The 26,757-nt window shown below is 40.6% G+C and overlaps 1 protein-coding gene across 2 annotated transcripts; it reads left to right on the forward strand.

Annotated features, from left to right (window-relative positions):
- The first annotated feature begins 421 nt into the window (after positions 1-421).
- Positions 422-25,955, forward strand: DTWD1 (DTW domain containing 1). Of its 2 annotated transcripts, none has more exons than XM_034783541.1 (5): positions 422-504; positions 4,533-4,834; positions 6,102-6,245; positions 8,073-8,349; positions 20,464-25,955. In XM_034783541.1, the coding sequence occupies exons 2-5, from the start codon at positions 4,562-4,564 to the stop codon at positions 20,691-20,693; spliced, it is 924 nt and encodes a 307-aa protein (XP_034639432.1). In that variant the 5' UTR covers positions 422-504; positions 4,533-4,561; the 3' UTR covers positions 20,694-25,955. The 2 variants fall into 2 exon arrangements, with proteins under 2 accessions (XP_034639432.1, XP_034639431.1); XM_034783540.1 differs by having other exon boundaries at positions 429-504; positions 4,530-4,834.
- The last annotated feature ends 802 nt before the right edge of the window (positions 25,956-26,757 follow it).

Below are 26,757 nucleotides of genomic sequence, written 5' to 3' on the forward strand. Positions count from 1 at the left end.
AAATCTTGGCACCCTAGGCAACTGCCTAGTTTGCCTTAATGGTGGCACCGGCCCTGACCAAGACCCCCTTGTACCCTCTGCGTGGACCCAGGGCCACTTCTGAGACGGGGTGCAGCACTGTCCTACTAGGGATCCCCAGAAATGGGGACGGGACGAACCCGCCTCCTCCCGCCTCTTCTTTCAGTTCAAACCAAGGCTTGTATGAAACCCCAAATCCCGGTCTGTGTGGGGCCGATAGACAGAAGATTAAGGGAGAGGAGCCCCTCCTACCCCCCAGGAATCCCGCACCGTGCCGCGCATCCTCAGTACCTGCCCCAGCAGCAGCAGCTCTCGCTGCTGTGTACCGTTACTAAGGCCCCCTAGCAACTAAGCGTCTCCTAAAAAGCGCTCCCCCGGGTGCCTTCTTCCGGTGTCCCGCACCCCGGCAGGCCGAGGCCGCGTCCTTTGGTTCCGGTTCCAGAGTCCGGACCCAGGCCCCGAGCTGGGAGCGCTGCCGTGCGCCAGGTAGGACTCGGAGCAGCAGGTGTTTCTTTAGGGCTGGAACTGAGCGAGTGGCTGAGGGGCGGGGGTCTCTTGTGATTATCCAGACACGCGGGGGGGAGGACGGGGTTCGGTTCCTCCAGGTAAACGTCTGCCCTCCGTGGGGGCCGGGCCTGGGCACCTGCAGCGCCTCCTCGCCCGCCACTCGAGCAGGGATCAAAGGGGCGGGCTGGTGCTTGTACAGGGCATGCGGAGGGCGTTGCCTGCCCTCACTCTGATGTTTGCAGGGAGGGTCCTGTGGGCAGATGATGCCCCATTTTGATGTTTCCCGGCTCCCTGTGTGGGCAGTTACCCCATTTTGAAGGGGGGGGGGAGTGTCACTCTGTTTTGATGTCCACAGGGAGGACTGTAAGGGAGTAGCGAAGAGAGGGAGTTTGCCCCATTTAGATGTGTGTAGAGGACATTTAGATGTGTGATGGGGATGAGAGAGCTGCCCGATTTTGTTCACAAGGAGCCCTTCCTCAGAGTAGGATGGGCAAGGAGGAGATGCTAGTTTCAATGACTGGATGGGCCCCTTGTACAAAGCAGCCCATCCAGGTGTGCGGTGCATTGCCCTGTCATTTCAGTGTTTGAAGTGGAGCCTTTAGGACCATCATATCTAGGCTTGGGAGCAATGGAATCTCATCTGATGTTCATGAAGGCATGCTCCTAAGATTCTCAGGGCAATCGTGCTTCTGTGAAGGACCATACTTTCCTCCCAAAATAGTGTTTGCAATAGCTCTCTTATAAAATGGTAGTAGGCGAAGATAGTGAATAGAAAGTGTATGTTTTTATGGTGTCTAATAATGTTTGGCAAAAGAATTTTTATTATTTTCCAGTACCCCTGATTTACAGACCCTTCTGTTTAAATCGAAACCACAAAGGCATCAATCCTTTTTAACATTTCATTTGTATTGCCTTTTTTATGGTGCTCTAATCCTTGTTGTTGCTTCTAAAGGGCCTGTTCATGTACATTTGGTTTCAATAGACGTTGAGGGAATTCACAGCATTTTTGAGGAGGGACTCACCACTTTGCAGGATTGAGTCCTAACAGTGCACTATTCCCAGGACCCAGGGCAGAATTTAGTGAGTAGGGCTGTCACTTTGGAACAGCTTGATTGAGGGTGACTTTGAAAATGACCAATATGGTTTTCAGTGTTTCACTGAAACCTACAGAGCAATTCTCCTTTGTGAGAGAGAGTTATTAACATGCCTTAAAATTCATCCAGATGAGGTAGTCTCTCTCCACATAAGCGAGACTTCTCTGCTGTGGTAGGAGGTTACTCTGCAGATGGAATCATTATGACTGATTTGCTGTCTGAATCAAGCTCTCAATCTTACAGGATGTAAAAACTGTATTGCTGTTGTGCTTGCAAAAATATATTACATGTATGTTTTTCAGTTAAGCTTTTGTGTAGCTATTATTTTGAGACCACAGAGGTTTGCCTTTTCCACTAACAGCAGCATTTCTCCTGTCAGCGTCAATGATGAAAATGCTTTGGGGCTTCATAATTGAACACCACACTGCCATAAGGCATTATATTGAAGAGAATCAGTTTGCAGGCTGGGAAGGCATATCAAATCAAAGGGCCTCGTGGCCTCTTTTCTCCTTGAAGAATCTGTATGGTTAGCGGCCTTAGTCCAGGCTTGACAACTGTCACAAGGGCAATTTCATTCTCCCCCCACCCTCTTCCCCCTGATTCTTTTCAAGATTCAATTCAGCGCAAACTTGGATTGTAAAAAGGGTGTGTGTGGCAGGGAGCGGTGTTAATTTCCTTTAAAGCCTCATAATTTGGTTTTTTTTTCGTGACCTGTATGGGTGTTTCATTTTAGCAGAAAATGGTGACTCTTTCCCTGGGGTGTATTTTATATTTACATTGGAGAGAAGTATCACACAGTTTTGTTTATTTTGCATCATGTTGTCTTGCATTTTTTTTTAATCTATTGTGTTGCATCACATCGTAAGTGTATCATAAGAAACTAGGAGGCACAGCACAGAAAGCACAGTGGGGGTTGGGAGAAGAGACTAGGTGACTATAAGCGAACTCTGCACCCTCTTGTTCTTGGATTGTTCCAGGGAGCTGGAGAAGCCCGTGGCGTAACTTAAATAGTTCTTGAAGTCTGTCTAGGCCAGTGGTTCTCAAAGCCAGTCCACCACTTGTTCAGGGAAAGCCCCTGGCGGGCCGGGCCAGTTTGTTTACCTACCGTATGCGCAGGTTCGGCCGATCGCGGCTCCCACTGGTCGCGGTTCACTGCTCCAGGCCAATGGGGGCTGTGGGAAGGGCAGCCAGCACATCCCTCGGACCGCACCGCTTCCAGCAGCCCCCATTGGCCTGGAGCAGTGAACCGCGACCAGTGGGAGCCGCGATCGGCTGAACCTGCGGACACGGTAGGTAAACAAACCGGCCCGGCCCGCCAGGGGCTTTCCCTGAACAAGCGGCGGACCGGCTTTGAGAACCACTGGTCTAGGCTACCCTAAATATTATAGCGTTGTGTGGTGCAACTCCTGGCATGTCACTTACACTGGGTTCTTAGGTGTAGTATTAGGATGTGCCTGCCCTGGGGGAATTCTCTCCCAGTTGAATACCAGGCTTTTAGGGCTCTTTTGTGCCAGCCCTTTTATGTGGTGTAAGGGGCTCCAGTATTCTATGTTATTTTGACATCTCAGATGAACAGTCTACAGTTCTTGCATTAATATTTTGTTCCTTTACTTAAAATAGAACCGTTAAGTTTAACCAAAAAATGCTTTAATTAATATCTTTATCACTGCTTGGAGACATATATATAATATATATATATATTTTTTAAGCTACCAACAAAAAACCCCCCAACACATTTACAGAAGCTAATGTGAAAATGTTGAGACTTTGGATGACTAAAGTTATTTAAAGTAAACAAGTGGCTGATTTTTAATTTAGGAGCTCAACTTTAGGCATTCAAGTTTGAAAATTTTGGCCTAACATTTTTGTTGATGACTCCAAACCTGCACCTTACTGCATTCTGGAAAACCACTGTGCCCTTTCAGAATCCTATGCATATCAGTGGGGCTTTGTGTAGGCCAGGGGTTGGCAACGTTCGGCACGCAGCTCGCCAGGGTAAGCACCCTGGCGGGCCGGGCCAGTTTTATTTACCTGCTGACGCGGCAGGTTCGGCCGATCGCGGCCCCCACTGGCCATGGTTCGCCGTCCCAGGCCAATGGCGAGCTGCGTGCCGAACGTTGCCGACCCCTGGTGTAGGCACAGGGATCTGTTCCAACAATTGCAGGGTTGGGACCTAAACCTGTCTACTTATCTTTGCAAACACTCAGGGCCGGCTCCAGGCACCAGCCTGGCAAGCAGGTGCTTGGGGCAGCCACTCTGGAGAGGGGCGGCACATCCAGCTATTCGGCAGCAATTCGGCGGACAGTCCCTCACTCCAGCTCGGAGTGAAGGACCTCCAGCCGAATTGCCGCCGATCACGACTTTTTTTTTTTTTGGCTGCTTGGGGTGGCCAAAACCCTGGAGCTGGCCCAGCAAACACTTACTCCTACTGCAAATTAATGGGACTACTCATGTAAGTAAAGTTAAGCACATACTGAAGTCAGTTAGCAGGTTTGGGGCCAAAGTGTTTGCAAAATTGGAAAGTTTACAGCTTGAATTTACAAATCTGCATGTTTGTAACTTTACTCACATGAGTAAAGTGAGTGAGACAACTCATCTGAGTAAAATTGTGCATGTTTGCATGGTCAAGGCCTGAGTCTTCGAGTTCTTTAAGTCAAGGACCACCTTTTAATCTGTTTGTATAGCACCTAGCACAGAGGAGTCTGGCTCCTGATAGGAGCCTCAGGGTGTTTTAAAAAACAAACAAACAAAAAAAACCCTCTCTGGGATTAATTTGATCTGATCTAGTCGATTTCTGCTGTGATAAGTAATAACAAGTATGTGTTAGTTCAATAGGATGACCATATGATGATTACTTTTTTAGAAATTAGTCTATTTATAGTACATCAGATACAATGTATTTTTCTTTAGCAGATACAGCATATGGTCTATTTAAAGTAAAGATGTCTTTAAATTCATCTACATTTTTGAACCAAGAAAGCCATCAGAAATTAAAAAGAAATTTTGAATGTTTGAAAAATTCACAACAGACTACTTCATCACTTCAAGATAACCCACTTCAGAATTTACAGTTAGCATCCTGGGAAGTTCTTGAAAAGGCCCAAAAGAGTGGGAGATCAAAGTGCCCAAGATGTGGTAGTTCAAGGATGTTTTATTGTTATTCATGTTATGTTCCAGTTGAAATTGTGCCTACCAAAGAAATTCCAGTTGTGAAGGTTAGTGAAACACAACATGTTTATTGTGCCTATTATCTGTTAGTGCGTGTGTGTGAATACATTGCCAATGTTTGCTTTTTCTAGGTCAGCTTTAACACAGTGGTCATGATAGATGAATAAATTATGATAAAGGAGGTTTAGCAGTCTGGTTTAAGGAACCAGATGTAAGGAAATTGATAGTTAAGGTTTCAGTTCTGCAAACATTTATGCATATGCTCAATTTTACATATACAAGGAGTCCCATTGAAGTCAATGGGACTCCTCATGTGTAAAGTTATGAAATTGAGCAATTCAGGTTAGGGCTAATTCTTTAAACTCTTTCTTAAACCATTCTCACCAGGGTTCTCCAAATTGTAAGTGCCAGTGGCATAAGCATTTTGAAATCAAGATGAGATACACTCTAGGAATTATTTTGGGGAAGTTCTATGGCTTGTGTTATACAGGAGGTCAGACTAGACAATCACAATGGCCACTTCTGGCCTAGGAATCTGAGTCTATAGTGGGGAGGTTATATAAACAAATGCTATGGAGCTGCATCCATTTAAACCAGGGCTGAATATGACCCAAAATGTGAACTAAAAAAAAAAAAAATAAAGAACTGCTCATAGTTGTATAACTAAGTCAGTTAACTATTTTCTTAAAATATATTGTTTTCCAGCTGAGATAGTGAATAAAGCTTTCAGACGTGCCAAGGTCCCATTTACAAAAGTCACTTTGGTGCTTAAGTGCCAAAGGCCTATTGAAAATTGGACTTTGTCTCATAAGTCAGTTAGGTGCTTCTGAAAATTTTACCCACTGTGCTTGACCCTGTTCTCCTTGAAATCAAAGAGTTTTGTATTAATTTCAATGGGTTGAATATCTAATACAAATAGGTGTTCAGGATTGGGAGCATAAGGCTTTTAAATTTTAAATGCAGAACTTCTTTTGTCATTAATGACTGAAAATTAAAATTGATAACAAAAGTATCAATAGAGCTTTACTTTAGCAACATTAGAGTGTCAAGTGTGTACGCATAATAGTTAAATTGCTTATTATTATTAAAAGCAGTGAGTGCTATTTCCTGTGTATTTTACTCTGATTGTTTTCTTTCCCTATTTTGCATTAAACAGTTTAGTTGAAATTAGGAACTTTCATATTCTTAATATTTAAATCAAAACATTTTTAGGAAACGTTATGAATTTACTATATATTTTAAAAAGTTTCTGTCTGGGGATTTCCTAGACATACAGCCAAATTTATTTATATGTCTGCCATTTTTTTGTTGTAGCTTCCTTTGAAGATTGACATAATTAAACATCCAAATGAAACTGATGGCAAAAGCACTGCTGTACATGCTAAACTCCTAGCACCTGAAGATGTTACCATTTATACATATCCTTGCATTCCAGACTATGAAGAAAAAAGACATGAAGTAAGAGATTCTATAACAGGGCTGTGTGCTGGGGAAATGTTCATGTGCCTTCATCTCCCAACTGCTGCTGATATTGTACTTCTCCTTGCAGGGGGAGTGCAGATCCAACTACTCTGCCACTATCCCTCCATGAATTCATTCCACCCCACCCAGAGCACATCTCTGCAGTGCATAGGGATGTGGACATCCTGCCAGGCTCTTGGAAATTTGCCTTCACGTGCAGTCTAAACACATTGATTCTGTTGTGTCCACAATCCTCTGCACCTACAGAGGAGAGAGAGGATTTGGTTTATTGTGCTTTGTAGCGAGTATTTTACTTGCTGCATAGAGCAGAAGTGTCAAACACCAAGCCCACTGGCTGTATTGCCCTGCTTGATGGAGTTATGTGGCCTGCTTGGCATATTCAACTTCTGCAGAATCTAAGCTTTTATTTTGTAAAAAATAAGTTTCTAGTATTTCCTGGTGCAAGGAAAACCTACCAAATGTAATTGATGCATGTTGTCCTCTTGAGTCAGCCCAGAGCCTGAAATAATGACTGTGAGGAATGAGCTCCCAGTCCTCAATTAATTTCACTGCAATGAGAATTCTGAAACCTAACATTTGTAATGTCAGCATTAACAAATGGGGAAGGGAAGGGAGTGAATGAAGTTCATGGGTGTGGGAATTGGTATTTGCTGCAGGGAAGGAAATGTCAAGGAAAGAACAGAGAAGAGGGAGAGAAACAGAGGAAGGAGGATGGGAAAGACTTGGGGGGGAGGGGAGGGAAATACTGCTGATCCTAAAAATGGTCATAATTTCCCATTAGGATGCTGAATGTAATAAGGAGGTTTAATTATTGCATATAGGCCATATTGTTTTGTGTGAAATACCATTGACATCTGTGGGAGTTCTGCTGTAGATTAGAGGTCAAACAAGATGATCTAATCATCACTCTGGCCTTAAAATTTATGAATTAATTGAGGGTAACAAGTAGTTCTACATTTATACTCTGGCCCATAGACCATAATTTAAAATGGAATTTGGCCATCTTCACAATATAAGATTGCACACTGGCATAGAGAAATAGATTAGTGTAAACATTTTCATAGTACCTTCTTGCACAGAAAATATTGGCTTGGTAGGATACGTTGTTTAACATGTATAGAAATAGTATACATGTAGGCTTGGCAGATTTCAATTTTTTTTTAAATAATTTTGATGGATATCGTTAAACATTTTATTTTTAGTGATTTACCTTTTCACAGTTGCATGAAATTTTGGGTTTTAAGCAATTTGTCGTTTTTTTTATCGATGTTACGTTTTCAGTTGCAGGAAACTATGGGTACATCAAACAATAATTATTTAATGACAGCCTGTAATAAGTTCTCAAGCAGCATTTTTCTATCTTTTCCTATCTGTATATTTAAATTTATTGTTGATGGAAACATTTTTTTAGTCTGTTTGGATATGTATTGTGAAATTGATGTTTACTGACATTTACTGTTAAAAAGCTAATCCTTCCAAGCCTGTACATATTTAATGAAACCCCTGCAAATAACTAATTTAAACAAATCCCTTGCCTTAATTTAGTTTTTCTTTTCCCCTGTCTCTCTACTCACCCTTTGGGGCATTTGAAATACATTTTCAAAGAGAAGTTCACTTTCATCTTGTATGGATTTAAATGGTTTGATTTTTTTTATTTTATTTTATTTTATTTGTGTGTGTGGATTGCTGTAAGGAATAGGTAGTTTCTTTTTTAATAGACAAGTTCTTGAAACTTTACCAGAAACTTTAACATAATTTTCTATCAGAATGGCACTTGGACCTCTGTATTTGTTTTCATTTTAGATTGCACTTATCTTTCCTGGTTCTAACTCAATTTCGGTAAAAGATATTATTCTCCATCTGGAAAAAAATGTTGAGAAAAATGTTAGTTGTGGCAATGATGATGATTCTTCAGCAGAGCCATTTCTCAAGAAAGCAAAAATAGAAACAAAAGAAGATCAAAACCTAAGTGAATACAAATCAAACAGCAGGAGTGAAGACACTGTACTGAAGAAAGTAATATTTATTGACAGTACTTGGAATCAAACCAACAAAATAATCACTGATGAGCGACTTCAAGGTAAATAAGTAAATAAATAAAAGGGGATGTTACAGCTACAGTAAAGTGGCTAAATGAAATATACGTATTTCTTTCCTAAATGCAAAAGACCTGATTGGATACCATAGTGATGAGCAGGGTCAAAATACATACATGAAAATAGATCTGAACATACATCCGGGGTTCAATTATATGACTTAAAATTGTTTTTTGTTTTTTGTTTTGTTTTTCATTTTGTCAATTATCTGAACATGTTGTGTTACACACAGAACCTGGTTCTTCCTGACAGTATCGATAATGTCATCAGTGGAAAACTTAATACAAGTATTGCTTCTTTTATTATGAATTAGCACAATGTACTTGTAGTTCTGCACAGCCTTCATTGTGTTATATTGATTAGAAGGATGACATATTTCAGCATTCCACAGAGAATTAAAATGTGTAACAACAATTTGGCAGTTTTATACTTGTGCTATGTAGGGCTTAATCCTGGTCCCATTGAAATCAATGGCAGTTTGAAAACTGACTTCACGAGAGCAAGAGCAAGCCCTTAGGTTGGAAGGCACATTTCCTTCATTTCTACTCTGTGTATTAGCTGGCAAGTGTATTAGCAAGTATGTATTTTTCAACTTAATTTCTACCAGCCTATGGAGTGGGCATACAGAATTCCTGCATGGAAGATGAATGCTGCTTCGCTGCCCAGTTAGCTCATTTAAAAAATACTGCATATGAGCATAATTTATTAGCCAATAAAAATCCTATTACAAAATATATTTAACATCAAAATTCCATTTATCAAATAAATTGATATACACTACAGTGTTGTATTGCTTTATTGCATGATGTAAATGTGAACTGATTTAAATTTAAGGTACTTAAAAATCTTGTTCACAAAGGATGAAATTCAGAAAACCAACATGCAGCTAAGGAACTTGGAATTTATATGGGTGTCTTGCTCATGACTAAGGAAAGAAAATCTCCCCTCCCCACCCCCCATTCCTTCCTCAGGGCCAAGTCATCGGACTGCAGCATAGCCCTTCCTTGTACCTATTTCAGCCTATGGGACAGAATAGTAGCTTCTGCCTTTTAATCACTGTGGACACCACCAGTCCGTCTGTTACTCGTGCCTATAACCAGCATGCACATATTTGACTTGCACCTTTCTCTGGCTCCTCAAATCAAGGCTAAACCTAAATCTCGCAGAATCTTTTGGTATAACATCTCTAAGATATGACCATTCTTATCCATCCACACAGCTAAAACTCTCCTCCAAGCTCTTATCATCTTGATTACTGTAACATTCTTTTCTCTGGCCTTGACAAATGCAATCTTACCACACTTATGTCCATTTAGAATACTGCTGCAAAGATCACTTTCCTAGCCCATCACTTTGACCACATCACCCCTCTCTTGGAATCTCTCCACTGAGTCCCCATTCTCTATTGCATCAAACGTAAGATGCTTGTATTTACTTTCCAGGCACTTCACAGTTCATCCCCACCTACCTATCACCTCTCATTTGCCAGTGAGCAGTCGATGCTTGCCTCCAGTTGGCCCATGATGCCAGCCTCCATCACCCAATTGTTAAATTTTCAAATAAACACTTTTGTACTTTCTCCCATGCTGCCCCACATGCTTGGGGGAAGGAAGCTCCTTATAAACATCCACAGACTTATCTCGTTTCCATCTTCAAATTAATCTTCAAAACTCCTTTTCCATGATGCCGACAAACAGCTCAAATTGTTAGGCTGCTGGTGGGCAGAGATCACTGCTTAGCTTGCTGGCCAATACTATCTTGTTGTTTACTTGAACTCCCCCATCTATCTGTGTCCATTGTCTTGTGTTATACTTAGTCTCTGCCCTAAGGGGCTTACAGTTATCTTGTTCTGTTTGTACAGTGATCACCATCATGGGCTCCTGGTCCATGACTAGAGCTCCTAGGCACTATAGTAATACAAATAATAATAATGTAAGGATTTCATGTACTTAAGTGTTGACCCAGTGGACCCTTCCCCAGGTTATATAACCCCAAATTCTCTACTCCACACCACCATTCTAAGTCTAGGCAGGCTCTTATACCGTCCTTGTCACCAAAGTACCTGAGTGCCTTCCAGTAGTCCATTAAGTGATGTGATTAACATGTGTTATGTGTGGTTCGTTCTCTCTTCTCCTCTCTCTAGGAGCAGAGCTGTCTCTGCAGGTTAGTGTTTTGTTTTTTTTAATATGTACACACTGTGTTTATATTAGAGAAAGTAAGTCAAAGAAGTGCGCCTGTACTTGAAGCAGAAGGTGGTGAGATTTGTTCTGGTCCTTAGTTCCTGTGGGAGTTCCTTCCATAGTCTCGGGTGGTTCTTGACAAAGCTTTGTCTCCTACACAGATGAGCTTTGCTGTTGTGATAGAAAATTCCATGGTGTCTGATGAGTAGAGTGGTTGACCACAGTTTTCATTCTGGAACAGCACCTTGAAATTAAGGACTGAGACCATGAATTTGAATTGACATTCTATAGGAAGCTAATGTAGAAAGTGGCAGACGAATTTGATAACCTCCATCTTGTTCAGTTTCAACTAACTCTTCTTTCATCTTGGTTGTGGTGGTGGTACAGTTGTACATGGTGAGGGATAAGTAGAGCTGTGTATGATCCCCATATTGTTGGCATTTGAGTCCATCTCATCTTACCAGTTCATCTAGTGACTACATAGAGATGACTAAAAGGACTAAAAAGTGAATTGTACTTTATGCAGAGCCAGCATGGAACCAAATGCCTTTATTAGCAGAGACTCCTTCTTTTGTGTCCACCCCACTGATGTCTCCCTCACTTCCCCCCACTATACCTCAAATAAGACTAGCTGAATAGGTGTACTGCCTTAAAGGCATGAATTTCACCCCCACTTCCTACAATATGGATTTGATAGAAGTTCTTTTGTGGGTTGGTTGTATAATTTTTCTCACAGGAAAATTGATGGCATTCACATCTGTCTGTATGCGCTTCAACAGCACACATCAGAGTTACACAATCACTGTCATTCTTCTGTTTCCAAAAAATAAGTTACTACAGTATTTGTTCACTTAAAAGAAAATACTGGAGAGAACCATTAATGAAGTGTGCCAAGAAAATGTAAAATAAAGTCTGTATTTTGTAAGCCTGCGTTTATATATTTCAGTAAATCTAGCTAATTGCACTTACAAGTGAAAGCAATATGGGACATCAATTAGCCTCGGAAATAGACAACCTAGGAGACTTGGACAAAATTAAGTATTTCTAAATCTCATTAGGAAAGTGGTGTAATATATCTTTAGAAAACCAAACCAAACCCAATTGCATTACAGACAGGAAATATTTGAAAGTTGCTAATGCTTGGTTAGGATTGATAGATTACTTCATTAGAAATCAATGATCACTGGATCTGAAAAGTGAACTGTTACATTTAGTATTAATGATTACTTTCCTGGAGGTAATGCAGCATATTGGCAGCATTTGTATGGCTGTTAAAGTAGAAGATTGCTTAGGTACTTTTTCTGTGGCCTTAGTCAAATTTCTTTTATTAGTTTACATATTCTCTTGTGCAAATATATGCCATGCATCTGCTTCAGTTTTTAAAGCATCTATGCTCCCTTCTACTTTTGCAAGTAAATGATAGCCTGTAACTGCACATGGAGGCTAGTGGAATGTGAAAGTGTTGCCCCTTTATCCCATCCTCTGGAGCAGTGGTGGGCAACCTGCGGGCCACACGCAGGCATGGCCACCTGCAGCTCCCAGTGGCCACAGGCACGACCAATGGGAGCTGTGAGAAGCAGTAACCAGCACGTCCCCGTGGCTCGCGCCGCTTCCCGCAGCTCCCATTGGCCAGGAATGGCGAACCGCGGCCACTGGGAGCTGCAGGTGGCCGTGCCTGCGGACAGTCACTGTAAACACTGTCTCGTGGCTTGCCAGCGGATTACTCTGATGGGCTGCAGGTTGCCCACCACTGCTCTGGAGGCATTTTGTGAGGAGGGTGCAGGTCTGCAACGATTTCCTGCCCCTGTTCCCCCTCCCCCAAAAAAACCCCAGGAGAGGGGGAACAACTTCATAAATTCCTGTAGACTCCGCCTACAGTAATGTACAAATCTTTTTCCTTTATGATTTGGACACCAAAGGTGATTCAAGGGACAGCAGTTGGTAGGAGAGCCCTAGCAACACAGAGGCAAGGGACCAATACGTGGCTTCCCTTTGCTTTTGCTAAATTCCCCAAGATCTACAGAGATATTGAGAATCTGCAGATTTAGAGAGGGGGCTGAACCCCTTGCCACTTCTACATGAGGGGCAACCAATTCAAGAACTGTAAGGAAATTCCAGTGAGCTGAAACTAGTGGAGCTCTGAATCCCCTGCACAATAATAATAATAATAATAATTAATAATAACCGAGGCTCAGGTGATCTTCAGTGGGATTCTGCCTGTTCCTAGAAGGGCAACAAAGGTGTGACAAGATTATGATGATCAATAGATGGCTCAGGCAGTGGTGCTATAAGGAGGGCTTTGGGATGTATGGCCACTGGGAGGCATTCATGGACAGAGGACTGTTCTCTCGGGATGGACTTCACCTGAGTAGGGAGGGAAATAGACTTCTAAGATGGAGGCTGACACAACCGATTAAGAGAGCTTTAAACTAGAAATTTGGGGGAGGTGTTTGGGAGATGTCCAGGTAATCTCCATACCGGATTTTAACATTGAGAGGGAAGAAAACAAAGTAAGAAAGGATACAGCCGTGGGTAGGAGAATGGACATAAGGAGGAAGGGTAGTATAGATACCAGTCTAATATGTGATACTGCCGGTAGAATGTCAGTGCCTAATCGGGTAAAGAATGTGAGCGAAGCCAAACAGCAGAAATGAAGATGTTTGTACACCAATGCAAGGAGCCTACGTAACAAAATGGAGGCACTAGAGTTACTGGTGCAGGAAGTGAAACCAGATACTATAAAGATAACAGAAACATGGTGGAATAGTAGTCATGACTGGAGTACAGGTATTGAAGGGTATGTGCTGTTTAAGAAAGAAATAAAGGCAAAAGTGGTGGAATAGCATTGTATATCAATGATGAGGTAGACTGTAAAGAAATAAGAAGTAATGGAATGGATAAGACAGAGTCTGTCTGGGCAAAAATCACATTGGGGAAGAAAGCTACTAGAGCCTCCCCTGGGATAGTGCTTGGGGTGTGCTATAGACCACCGGGATCTGATTTGGATATGGATAGAGACCTTTTTAATGAAGTAAATACTAATGGGAATTGTGTGATCATGGGAGACTTTAACTTCTCAGATATAGACTGGAGGACAAGTGCTAGTAATAATAATAGGGCTCAGATTTTCCTGGATGCGATAGCTGATGGATTCCTTCACCGAGTAGTTGCTGAACCAACAAGAAGGGGATGCCATTTTAGATTTGGTTTTGGTGAGTAATGAAGACCTCATAGAAGAAATGGTTGTAGGGGACAACCTTCATTCGAGCGATCATGAGCTAATTCAGTTTAAGCTAAATGGAAGGATAAACAAAAACAAATCTGACCAGGGCTTTTTGATTTAAAAAGGGCTAACTTTAAAAAAAATAAGGAAATTAGTTAAGGAAGTGGATTGGACTGAAGAACTTGCGGATCTAAAGGCGGAGGAGGCCTGGAATTACTTCAAGTCAAAGTTGCAGAAACTATCAGGAGCCTGCATCCCAAGAAAGTGGAAAAAATTCATAGGCAGGAGTTGTAGACCAAGCTGGATGAGCAAGCATCTCAGAGAGGTGATTAAGAAAAAGCAGAAAGCTTACAATGAGTGAAAGATGGGAGGGATCAGCAAGGAAAGCTACCTTATGGAGGTCAGAACATGTAGGGATAAAGTGAGAGAGGCCAAAAGCCATGTAGAGTTGGACCTTGCATAGGGAATTAAAACCAATAGTAAAAGGTTCTATAGCCATATAAATAAGAAGAAAACAAAGAAAGAAGAGGTGGGACTGCTAAACACTGAGGATGGAATGGAGGCTAAGGATAATCTAGGCATGGCCCAATATCTAAACAAATACTTTGCCTCAGTCTTTAATAAGGCTAATGAGGAGCCTAGGGATAATGGCAGGATGACAAATGGGAATGAGTATATGGAGATAGATATTACCACAACTGAGGTACAAGCCAAACTTGAACAGCTTAATGGGACTAAATTGGGGGGCCCAGATAATCTTCATCCAAGAATATTAAAGGAACTGGCACATGAAGTTGCAAGCCCATTAGCAAGAATTTTTAATGAATCTGTAAACTCGGGGGTTGTACTGATGACCGGAGAATTGCTAACATAGTTCCTATTTTTCCTATCCGGATAACTATAGGCCTGTTAGTTTGACATCTGTAGTATGCAAGGTCTTGGAAAACATTTTGAAGGAGAAAGTAGTTAAGGACATTGAGGTCAATGGTAATTGGGACAAAATACAACATGGTTTTACAAAAGGTAGATTGTGCCAAACCAACCTGATCTCCTTCTTTGAGAAGGTAACAGATCTTTTAGACAAAGGAAATGCAGTGGATCTAATTTACCTCAATTTCATTAAGGCTTTTGATACAATTCCACATGGGGAATCATTAAATTGGAAAAGATGGGGATCAATATGAAAATTGAAAAGTGGATAAGGAACTGGTTAAAGAGGAGACTACAATGGGTCATACTGAAAGGTGAACTGTCAGGCTGGAGGGAGGTTACTAGTGGAGTTCCTCAGGGATCGGTTTTGGGACCAATCTTATTTAATCTTTTTATTACTGACCATGGCACAAAAAGTGGGAGTGTGCTAATAAAGTTTGCGGAAGACATAAAACTAGGAGGTATTGCCAAAACAGAGAAGGACCGGGATATCATACAGGAAGATCTGGATGACCTTGTAAACTGGAGTAATAGTAATAGGATGAAATTTAATAGTGAAAAGTGCAAGGTCATGCATTTAGGGATTAATAACAAGAATTTTTGTTATAAGCTGGAGACGCATCAATTGGAAGTAACAATGGAGGAGAAGGGCCTCAGAGTATTGGTTGATCACAGGATGACTATGAGCCACCAATGTGATATGGCCGTGAAAAAATCTAATGCGGTCTTGGGATGCATCAGGCAAAGTATTTCCAGTAGAGATAAGGAGGTGTTAGTACCGTTATACAAGGCACTGGTGAGACCTCATCTGGAATACTGTGTGCAGTTCTGGTCTCCCATGTTTAACAAGGATGAATTCAAACTGGAACAGGTACAGACAAGGGCTACTAGGATGATCTGAGGAATGGAAAACCTGTCTTATGAAAGGAGACTCGAAGAGCTTGGCTTGTTTAGCCTAACCAAAAGAAGGCTGAGGGGGAGATATGATTGCTCTCTATAAATATATCAGAGGGATAAATACCAGGGAAGGAGAGGAATTATTTAAGCTCAGTACCAATGTGGACACAAGAACAAATATAAACTGGCCATCAGGAAGTTTAGACTTGAAATTAGATGAAGGTTTCTAACCAGCAGAGGAGTGAAGTTCTAGAACAGCCTTCCAAGGGGAGCAGTGGGGATAAAAGACATATCTGGCTTCAAGACTAAGCTTGATAAGTTTATGGAGGGGATGGTATGATGGGATAGCCTAATTTTGGCAATTAATTGATCTTTGATTATTAGCGGTAAATATGCCCAAGGCCTGTGATGGGATGTTAGATGGGGATGGGATCTGAGTTACTACAGAGAATTCTTTCCTGGGTGTCTGGTTGGTGAGTCTTGCTCACATGCTCAGGGTTTAGCTAATGGCCATATTTGGGGTTGGGAAGGAATTTTCCTCCAGGGCAGATTGGCAGAGGCCCTGGGAGTTTTTTGCCTTCCTCTGCAGTGTGGGGCACGGCTCACTTGCTTGAGGATTCTCTGCACCTTGAAGTTTTTAAACCTTGATTTGAGGACTTCAGTAGCTCAGACATAGGTTAGGGGTTTATTACAGGAGTGGGTGGGTGAGATTCTGTGGCCTGTTGTGTAGGAGGTCAGACTAGACTATCATGATGGTCCCTTCTGACCTTAAAGTCTATGACTCTATATCCGACACGGGGATTCAGCAGAACCCTTCAGCACGTGCTTAGAGTCAAGCATGTTCAAGTCGCATACTCAGTGGATGGGTCTCACTAATCTTTATCAAGGCAAAACACGCAGCAAGTGGTGATCAGTTACTCATAAATGGGAAGTTCATCAGCATGATTTCATCACAGTCACCTCCAGCACTTCCCTTTGTTGTACAAACTTCTCTCTTCTTACACATATATATTAGTCTCTCATTTTCATGTTAACTCTCCTCCCCAACACTACAACCTTAGTGTTACTTTAAAACTGTATTTTTCTATTTTTTTAGGTTGTTGGTTTTTTTTTTTGGTCATAAACATAATTACTTTGCAATTTCTTACACATATGCAGTTCTACTTTTGCTTATCCTGTTAAATGTGGTTAGAACAGACCGGGGTCGGCAACCTTCGGCACGCGGCCCATCAGGGTAATCCGCTGGCGGGCAGCGTGACATTTTGTTTACGTTGACCGTCTGCAGGCACATCCCCCCACAGCTCCCAATGGCCGGGAACAGCAAACCGAAGGTTGCCGACCCTTGGAACAGACTCATTCACAGCAGGCTTCTTTCAAGCCTAAATATGCCTTCATTCCCAATACAGTCATTAAAGTCTATTAGAATGGGAGCTTGTGCAGGTTTTCGTATCTATCATCGCAGGTCTTGATGTAATTGTGAAGAAGTATGGTTGCTTGTGGCGATGATAAAAGCACATAGAAAAAGAATGGGAGCATAAGAACGAAACTCTGTAAGGTGACCGTCAGCCAAATAAAGTGCGTGTGAGAGAAAATAGCTTTTGTATGGACAAAATTTGTTTATTCTCCATACTTGTGTTTTCTAAATGTCTACACTTCCATCCTGCCTAAATCCCAGATTGGCACAAACATTTATTTTATTATTTGAGCTTAAAATATGTGGATACTAAACATGAAAAAAGTCGCAATGTTGACTTCCTGGATAGTCTAAGTTACTCATAAGAACAACTAGTGTTTGTAATAAAATATTGCCTTTGGCTGTATAGATACAGTACAGAGATGATGGAAATATGCTCAGTAAACAGTAACACTTAACCTCTTCTAAATCTTTTGTTCTGAAACTCTTAAATACTCTGTGTTGAAGTTAATTGATCCTGTGCCTGTATTCTCACTGGGGTCAGTGATCTGACTGTTATTTAACATCTTACTTCCCTTTCCCTGCCCCCAAATGTTAAGTAGTGGGAACTTTGTATTAGAGGAATCTTCCCTAAATTTTAGTTCGCCACGCGTAAGGTGAAACCCTGACTCTACTGAAGTCATTGGGATTTTTGCTATTGACTTCAATTGAGCCAGAATTTCACCTTCATTCTTTTGGTTTATTGGGTACTCCTCTGTTAAGAGGTCATTGAAACTTTATGTAGGAGATAAACCAGTGTTATGAAAATTAAAATTAAAGGGAATTGATTAGCCTGTATCATTTTTATTCTCCTCAGTTTAGACACCTTTTTCATTACCAGTTTACACACTGTTTAATGCCTGTTATGACATAGTGTACTTCGAAAAGGAAACTGTATTAATATTCAAGGAACATGTTCTTAGTTGTGAAATAAATAGCAAGACTCACCTTGTGATTGCTCCAGAAACAGTTAAATGTTGTTTGAAGCTATATAAAAAGTACAACATTGTAAGTGCTGGGCTACAGGCCAGTTTGGGCTCCTGAAATAGGGCCATATGGAGATGGACCAAACTTCTCTGTCTGTAATTTCCAAGCAATTCTCAGACCATGTTGTAATTACTGATGTTAAACTATCTCAAGATACAGATTTTGCATCTTAATTTTAACAACATTTAAGAAGATACTTATAGTTCAGAGCCTGATCTTGCAAACATTTATTATGCACTGTAGTACTTGCTTACCTGATTGATCCCATTGACTTATTATGCATTTGTAAAGAAATTTCAGAGTAGTTGACGTGATTTCAATGGGGTTTTTTAGGCTAATATGGGATTGCACTTCAATAGGATTATTTAGGGTTCAGTAGTGAAGACCTTGCAGCATCAGGGCCTTCAATGGCTTTTGAATCATTGCATGATCGAAATCAGCATAATTTATTTACTTTTATCCAATTTTGTAAATATAACATTATAAGGTATTCATGTAATATGGGCATATCATGCCATTAGGTTTTAAGGAAAACTCCACTGATTTCAGCTCCACTGAATGAGCTCTGCTTAAAAACAGATGATGTGAATATATATTAAGGCTACTACTACTTCTCTAGACACATTAATGTCAATAAAATAAAAAAAACAAAGGAAAATAGCAGATAGTAAACTTACATTTATTGTCACCAAATCGTTGCATACCCTGCCTTCAATAATTTTCTTTCCTAAGTGATCTGTTATAGCCATTCCAGACATCTCAAAATCAAATCCCTGAGGAACTATACCTTCCACTCTAAGGCCCTTAGCCCCGTCATAAAGTTAGGCATGGGCTTGAGTCTTTGCAGGATTGGTGCTTAAGGTCCTATTGCTGCAACTTGATCTATGTGGGCAGGCCTTAAGCCTATATGGAGACTCATGGAGTCAATGATATTGTGTAGATAAAAGATCTATCACGAAGATCAAATTGCAGGATCTGGGCCTCAAGTAGAAATATTTATGAAACTGACCTTTTCTGAGTTGGGTGAGGATGGGGGGAATTATTGCTAACATTAAAAAGCAAAAACAACAAACCCCACAGTAGCTGACAACTATGTGTATCTTTGTGATGTTACATATAAGATTGGCAGGATTCGATTTTTATTGATAAATGTTGATTTCACAGTACCCACACAAACCTAGGGGAAAATTTCCATCGATGATGATAATTAAGGTTAAGATTCTCTCATGGATATTTTCAATAAAGTCAGGGACAGGTCCTGGGCAATAAACAAAAATTCATCTGTCCCTGACTTTTACTAAAAATACTCTAGAGTGCGGGGACAAACCGAACGCTGCTGGGGCTTGCAGCTGCTCCGGTCCTGCCGCTGCTCCTGTGGCATGGGCTGACCCAACCCCAGCCATTGCTCGGGCAGACTCGGGTATGGCCATCAGTCAGCTATTCCAGTGGCCACTGCTCCGGGAGCCCCAGGTTTGACAGCTGCTCCAGCCCTGCCCCAGAAGAAGTCACAGAGGTTCCAGAAAGTCACGGAATCCAGGACCTCCATGACTGAATCATATCCTTAAAAATAATTGAAACTTAGGGTAGGTCTACACTACCCAGTAGTTCGGCGGCAAGCAAATCGAACTTCTGGGTTCGACTTATCGCGTCTTGTCTGGACGAGATAAGTCGAACCCGGAAGTGCTCGCCGTCGACTGCGGTACTCCAGCTCGGCGAGAGGAGTATCGCGAAGTTGACGGGGGAGCCTGCCTGCCGCGTCTGGACCGAGGTAAGTTCGAACTAAGGTACTTCAAACTTCAGCTATGTTATTCACGTAGCTGAAGTTGCGTACCTTAGTTCGAATTGGGGGGTTAGGGTAGACCTGCCCTTACAAATAAGCGGAGTAAGAAAAATGGTGCTTGAGAACCTAGAGTTTGATTTAAGGCTATTTACTTTGTATATTTTCATGTGTGATGTTGACAATTTGTGTTTAACTGTTATAAAGTTTTAACTTTTTGAATCTTAATGTCTGCTGTCAGTAAATAATTGTCTGACTCTGCACATGATTTCCTGTAATTGTGAAAATTTAAATAAATAAAAATGCTTAAAATTCTGGGTTTTAAATACTTTTTTAGAACTGTAAAAATTTTAATTGATTAAAAATTGAAAGAATGCTTAAAAACAAACCAATATTATCCATAAAAATTATTTAAAAAAAAATTGAATTCTGCCAAGCCTAAATATATAATAAATACCTAGCTCTTATCTAGCCCTTTTCACCATTACCCTCACTTTATAAATGGGGGAAACAGAGGCACAGATACTTACCCAAGGTCACCCAGCAGGCGAATGGCCGAGCCGGTAACAGAACCCAAGTCTCTCAAGTCCCAGTCTAGAGCTCTGTTTGTTAAGCCACAATGCCTAACATTTGTCCCCTTTTTCTTGGCAGGGTTACTACAAATTGAGTTGAAAACAAGAAAAACTTGCTTTTGGCGTCACCAGAAAGGAAAGCCAGATACGTATCTTTCTACAATTGAAGCAATTTATTATTTTCTTGTGGATTATCACCAGGAGGTTTTAAAAGAGAGCTACAAAGGACAATATGACAACCTGCTTTTTTTCTTTTCATTTATGTACACGCTGATAAAAAACGCCAAGAATTCTGCAGGAAAAGAATAAGCCAAGACATCTATTTGTCTGTAAATAGCACCATGTTTGTTTTTCTTCATCATAATTAAAGTGTAGCAATACAATTTTTTGTCTAAATGACATTTGAGAGTTCAATAATAAAACAATGTATTACACTCTGGAGTTGTCTGTAATGCTGCTCCAAATGCAAGAGCAGGATCTGGTTCTGTACACAATTGATGCATAATTTTAATCACTACTTGTTTCAATGGGGATGCATATTCCTTAAGGGTTGCCAGTTAGGGCCTACTTTGTGAGTCTGACCCTGCAGTCCTCACCTTGGGTAAATCACAATGTGCCTGAGGCAAGGAATGGAGAATTAAGACCTCATATTGGAAATAGTAAGATCTCAGGATTGTAAAGATGAGTTAATATGTCAACGTGGAATCTCTTTTCTAAAACGTAGTAAAATGTAGTTCAGCTGATTACTGTGTAGGAATGTGCTCTAACCAATCAGGCTGACTTCATGCTGTTGATATCACAATTGCTTACTGAAATATTAGGACAATATTTCATCAGGGGGAAAAAAATTAAAAGAGTTGACTGAATGGAAAACAAATTATAAACTTTGTTAGTTTTAAATAAAGCTGGAAAAATGATTTAGTAATACAGATAAAAATATAGGCCTAGATTCACAAAGCTACTTAGGTGGCGTGATGCTGAGCAGATGCTGGTAAAATTTTTAAGTGTAGACCAGGCCTAAACTGGCTAGATATTTCTATCTTTGTCCTATGTTGGTGCGGGAGTCACAAATCTTGTAAAAGAGACACGAAAAATCATAATAGTTAAACTTTTTCAGAAATCTGTGAGTTTGTTTTAGTTGTATCTTTTTTTTTTTCCTCGGTAAACCTGGCTAATTTTCCATCTGCATCAGTCCTCCTCTCCCCTCCCAAAGGGGAGCCTTAGTATCCAAGGGCAAGTAAACAGCACTGTGAAAAAGGCATTAAAAATTTATGTTTTTAAACTTGTATAGAATTTTGTTTGGGGCCATCAAACCAATTAATTGTTGTTTTACTTTTGTTTTAAGTGTACCAAAGTATTGAATTAATCACAATAAATAGAGCGTTAAAATACAAACTAAAGAGCCACTTTTTCAGACAGCTTCTAGCTAGTCTCCAGTTTTACGTGTCCACCCAATTTCACTTCTTCAGGTAGGCATGAAAAAGATTTATTTTTTTTGCACATGGAAATCACTCTGTATACATACACAAAAGTGAAGGCCAGGACTGACCATTTGGCCCTAGGAGTAGAAAGATTTAGTTAGTATGCATGAATTAAAATAAGACTGTTCATAAGAGGCACGGAGTCAACGTCAGAATGATAAACAGCATTTCAAATGTGATGGTGCAGCTGCTAAAGTGAAAAGCAAGTTTGTGTGTATTTCTCTTACAGCAAGTCATCTCTCAGCTATTGGAACAACAGATTTCTTAGTCATTTGTTTTTATTGTTATTGAGAGAGGTTATTTGGCTTTTCACAATGATTAATGCTATTTCCTCTGGTATGAATTTTGATGGTCTTTTTGACATTTTCATCCGTACTTGTGTTTCTAAAACAAAGATTGCTTTAACTTTATGAAAGTCAAAGAAACGCTTTTTAAACAGTGTATAATAGTTTGAGAAGAAAAAACTTTCACCCATTTTAAACACATACAAAAAGTGAACTCAGTGACCTAATGTTTTACAAGAATCAAACAGAGGAGAAAATCTGTTTTTTTCTTCCAAGACATTTCCCTGAAAACATGTTTTTTTATTTAAACAGTAGAGGTCAGATAAAAGCTTATATAAGCTGGTCTTCGTTACTTTTGGAAAATACTTTCATAAGGTTAAAAACATTTTCCAAATGTAACTTTGGGTACCTCACTTTATTTTAAACAATGGGAGTTAAGAAGCTATTCCAAAAGTAAATTAATTTTTAGTTGTCAGATGAAATCAATGTACAGGCAATATTTAAAATCTGGAACATTGACTCTCCAGAAAATTGGGTTCAGATTTTTTTTTTTTTTCAAAATTAACTTTGCTATAAGGCTACACTAATTCTTAAACCAACAGAAATCACTCTTACAAATATGGGACACATCTAGGGTCCACATTATTTAAAGTCTATTGGCATTGCTCTGATAACCTGGTGTGGGGCCATGCAGAAGGTTAGTGTAACCACTGTTTCAGACCTGTTCTGGCTGAAACTTGGCTTTCTCCAAAAAAGATTTAAATCCATTATTTAAGTTGGAGACTGGCAAAAAAAGAGGCTCCTCAACCCACTGAAAAAGTATCATGGTCTCCAATAGATTTTCCAGCTTCCAACCAAAAGAAGAGCTTTGCATTGCCAAATGAAAGATAACAAGTATTTAATCCTTTCAAGTGGAGTTAGCAGCACTGACCATGCTGTTAACTAAAATAAGGGTCAGGGGCTAAGGGCTAATTAGTTAAGGGCTAATTCTGGACCTATTTCTTAAAACTGGAATGGCCCCTATCTGGAGTGAGGGGAAAAGCCAGGCTTAAACTTGGTCTAGCAGCATCCTAAAAGGTTTCCAGATACAGGAGTAAAAGGAGATGCATCCCAGTTTTCTGAACACAAGGCCATCTCACCGCCTTAAGTTGAGGCACCTCTGGTATCTGAAGGGAATAGAGAGTTTGCCATGAGTAGCAAGTACAACTGTGGTGATAAAAGTGCAAAGAGCCATCTTACCTGTAGTCTGGTCCATTCATCTGCAGTGCAGGAATCCTGCTTTTGCCTGTGTCCTAAAAAAGATTTTTAATTTTTTTTTTTTCCAGAAGTGGAGAGGAAAGTGGGTTCTCTTCCATGTTTGGTTAATAGGGGCACTAGATCCACTCCTGAATGTGGCTGTAGAAAGTTGTGAAAAGCTATTCCTTTTCCTGGAGAGAAGTATAGGAGTCACCAGTCTCAGGTTGAAGATGTGCATTCATCATTTTATTTTTAGATTTGAATGCTAGAAGGGACCATTTGATCAGCTAGTCTAACCACCTGGGTAATACAGTTCATAGAATTTCACCCAATTACCTCTGTGTTGAGCCGAATAACTTGAGTTTAACTAAAGTATCTCTTCCAGAAAGGTCTCCAGTCTTGATACCAAGGCATCAAGAGGTGGAGAATCCACCACTTCCCTTGGGAGTTTGTTCCAATGGCTAATCACACTCTTAAAAATGTGCTTATTTCTAATTCGAATTTGTCTGGCTTAAATATTTAAAATGTCACCAAAGCTATACCTGTAATCCTCTTTTTTCCACTTATTTATTAAGCCTTCTGTAAGGGAGCCTTTAGCTTTTCCTTGTATTGGTAGTTTAATTGAAGGCACTACTCGACCATTTGTACTGCCAAGTGTGCTTATTATTTGTGCTCTTGACTAATTCGTCATGGATTTCTTCTCCTAACAGGAACTCAAGTTCAATCAGAATCTTTTCCTCGGATTGGTGAATTTCCTCCCAGAGTCTCTTAGTTTCCCTAGCTGCCAGTTCTCATTTAGTTGTGCCTCTTTCTGAATAAGCAATTCATTTTTCTGCTTCATAAGATCTTCCTTGGCTGTTGCAAGCACCTCTTTAATTTTATTTCTGTAACCATCTAAGATTGCACTGTAGTTCCTGTAGTTGGAGGATTTCTTCTTGCTTTTGTGTGTTCCAGTGAGCACAGGCCTTTGCCATCTCTGCTTTAACAGATGCAAGGACTCCTTTCTTTAGCTCCATTTCCCTTCTAAGGGAAAGTATATTCTCTTCAAGCTCTTTGGTTCTTGCTCCAGATTTGTTTTCTCAAGTTTTTTTCTTTCATTTCTCTTCAGCTGCTGAAAGAACTAGTGATAAATATATATATATATATATATATATTTTTAAAAGATATGGTCAGCAAATGGGAGATGACCTATGGGGTCAAAAAGAGAGGGATGTGGCAAACTCTTGCCCTCTCCCCCAAACATTTGTTTACTTATCTGTTCCAAACCTTTTGTCTACCACCTGTTTCAGATCCTATTTAGCTTTTTGAGTCCTTATTATAAAGTCTTATTAGTACTCTAACTGTTTCACATGCCCCTACAGTACCATGGGCAATGTAGTGTGTGGTTCTGATCAAACTGTCTTCCCAAAATCCACTTCATACTGTAGTTTTTGTTTGAGCACATTAAAAACATTTAACAATCATAATTAAGGCTACAATTTTGTTATGGATATTTTTAGTAAAAGTCAGGGATAGGTCACGGGCAATGAATAAAAATTCACGGAAGCCGCAACCTGTCCCTGACTTTTACTAAAAACAGCCCCAATGAAACAGGGAGGGAGGCGGTCCAGCACCCTGCCCCCCTGCATGCAGCAGCAGGGAGGTGCGGCTCCCACCCCTGCCCATTGGCTGGGAGGGACCCCTGACCCAGGCTGGGATCTGTGAGGTCCTCTGCCGCTGGCAGGTGGGGAGCTCCGGGGCATCACCTGCCACCTGTGGGAGATGGGGGTTCTCTGGGGGATCCCCCGCCGGCAGCAACTAGGGCATTCTGGGGGATTCCCCCATGGGAGCTGGAGAGCTGCCAGAGATCCCCTGCCACCCTGCAGGGCTGGGGGAGGTCCCATGGCTGGGCTGCTTTGAGGCACCAATGTCACTGAGGTCCCTGGAAATCATGGATTCCATTACTTCTGCAACCTCCGGGACATACTGAGCCTTAATCATAATTAGTTCGTATCTAAACTAAGTATGTTAACACACAAAATAGTTGTTTAATGAAAGGCAAGGTTACCTCAAGACACACCCCACCCAGATCTTTGAAAGCACAGAACTAAGGAGTAAAGAGCAAACCATTCTTTGCCATCTTCATATCACCTACAATGCCGTAAATATACTTGGAGGCACTGACTTAAATGTCAGCACATACCAAAAGCAATACCAGCTCTAAATTTACCCAATTTGTTTTGTGACAAAGAATCTTAATGGTGATCTTAGCAATATTAAAGCATAGCAACTTTCCCACTGAATAGCCTATGTGACCGTGAGATGTGGTGTTCTGCTGTTACAAGAGAGTATGAGGTCACTATTAAGGCTGTGTGTGACAGTCTCTGACAATGTGTTGACATAATCCTAAATTATTATTATTATTGTTTGTCTTCAGTGACATTGTTTAATGTAACTTCTATGCTCCTTTGTCATTAATAACAATGTTGCCTTTGATTGATAACATTGTATCAACGTTGACATTCAGAAAGTCATGTTTTAATCTTCAAAAATTGTTTATATAAAGTGGATTGCAATTTTTAACAACCATTCATCCAGTCTACTCATTGCAAAGAATGATATATTTACTTTCATATCTCAAACCGTTCTAGAGCATTTTAAAAAAGGAATCTAAAGAAAAATTAGTCACATGGTACGTTCTTTAAAAAAAACCCACATAACTAACATTTTTTTCACCATAAACTGCCATAGACAATTCAAGTAGTTCATAAAATACAATCAGCATTTGGATCTGATTCTCTAACTGAAAACACAGGCATTTTGTAGACTGTTTTAAAATGGAAATCCTGATTCAAACTTAACAATAGTGTTGCTACCTGCCCACTATAATTAGCTTATCCCAACCATAATTTTATTATGAACACGTCAGCTTACAACTGCCGCTATGGAGTGCCCGGAGAGGCCCCATAGCATAGTGGACAGAACAGAAAGTGTCCCACCAATTTAGCTGGGTTCTAGTACCAGCTCTATCACTGATGCTATCTGACTCTGTGCCTCAGTTTCCCCACTTATAAAATAGTTATCTACTACTTTATGGATCTCCTGAGCCTACGTCCTCACCCTGCTCTTTGGCAGGAAGGAATTTCACAGTCAGAGGACTGTGACTGAGAATGCCCAGCCACCAAAAGTTTCATTCTGGGATGAGTCATAGCATCCTGCCGCTCACACCAAGGTGGCTATTGAAGAGAGTGGTGCTCTCTAAGCTAGCCAGATTCAGCACACATACGGCTTTAAAAATTAGCACTAAAACTTTGAATCAGTTCTAGAATAGGCTTTGTCACCCAGGGCCGGCTCCAGGGTTTTGGCCGCCCCAAAGAGCCAAAAAAAAAAAAA

This window comes from Trachemys scripta, chromosome 10 (assembly GCF_013100865.1).
Source record: "Trachemys scripta elegans isolate TJP31775 chromosome 10, CAS_Tse_1.0, whole genome shotgun sequence".
NCBI lineage: Eukaryota > Metazoa > Chordata > Testudines > Emydidae > Trachemys > Trachemys scripta.

Coding starts and splice junctions, on each gene's coding strand:
- DTWD1 (XM_034783541.1), top strand. CDS start 4,562: ATGTCTTTAAATTCATCTACATTTTTGAACCAAGAAAGCCATCAGAAA. Junction 6,246..8,072: donor ATGAAGAAAAAAGACATGAA/GTAAGAGATTCT, acceptor TTTTCATTTTAG/ATTGCACTTATCTTTCCTGG. Junction 8,350..20,463: donor CACTGATGAGCGACTTCAAG/GTAAATAAGTAA, acceptor TTTTCTTGGCAG/GGTTACTACAAATTGAGTTG.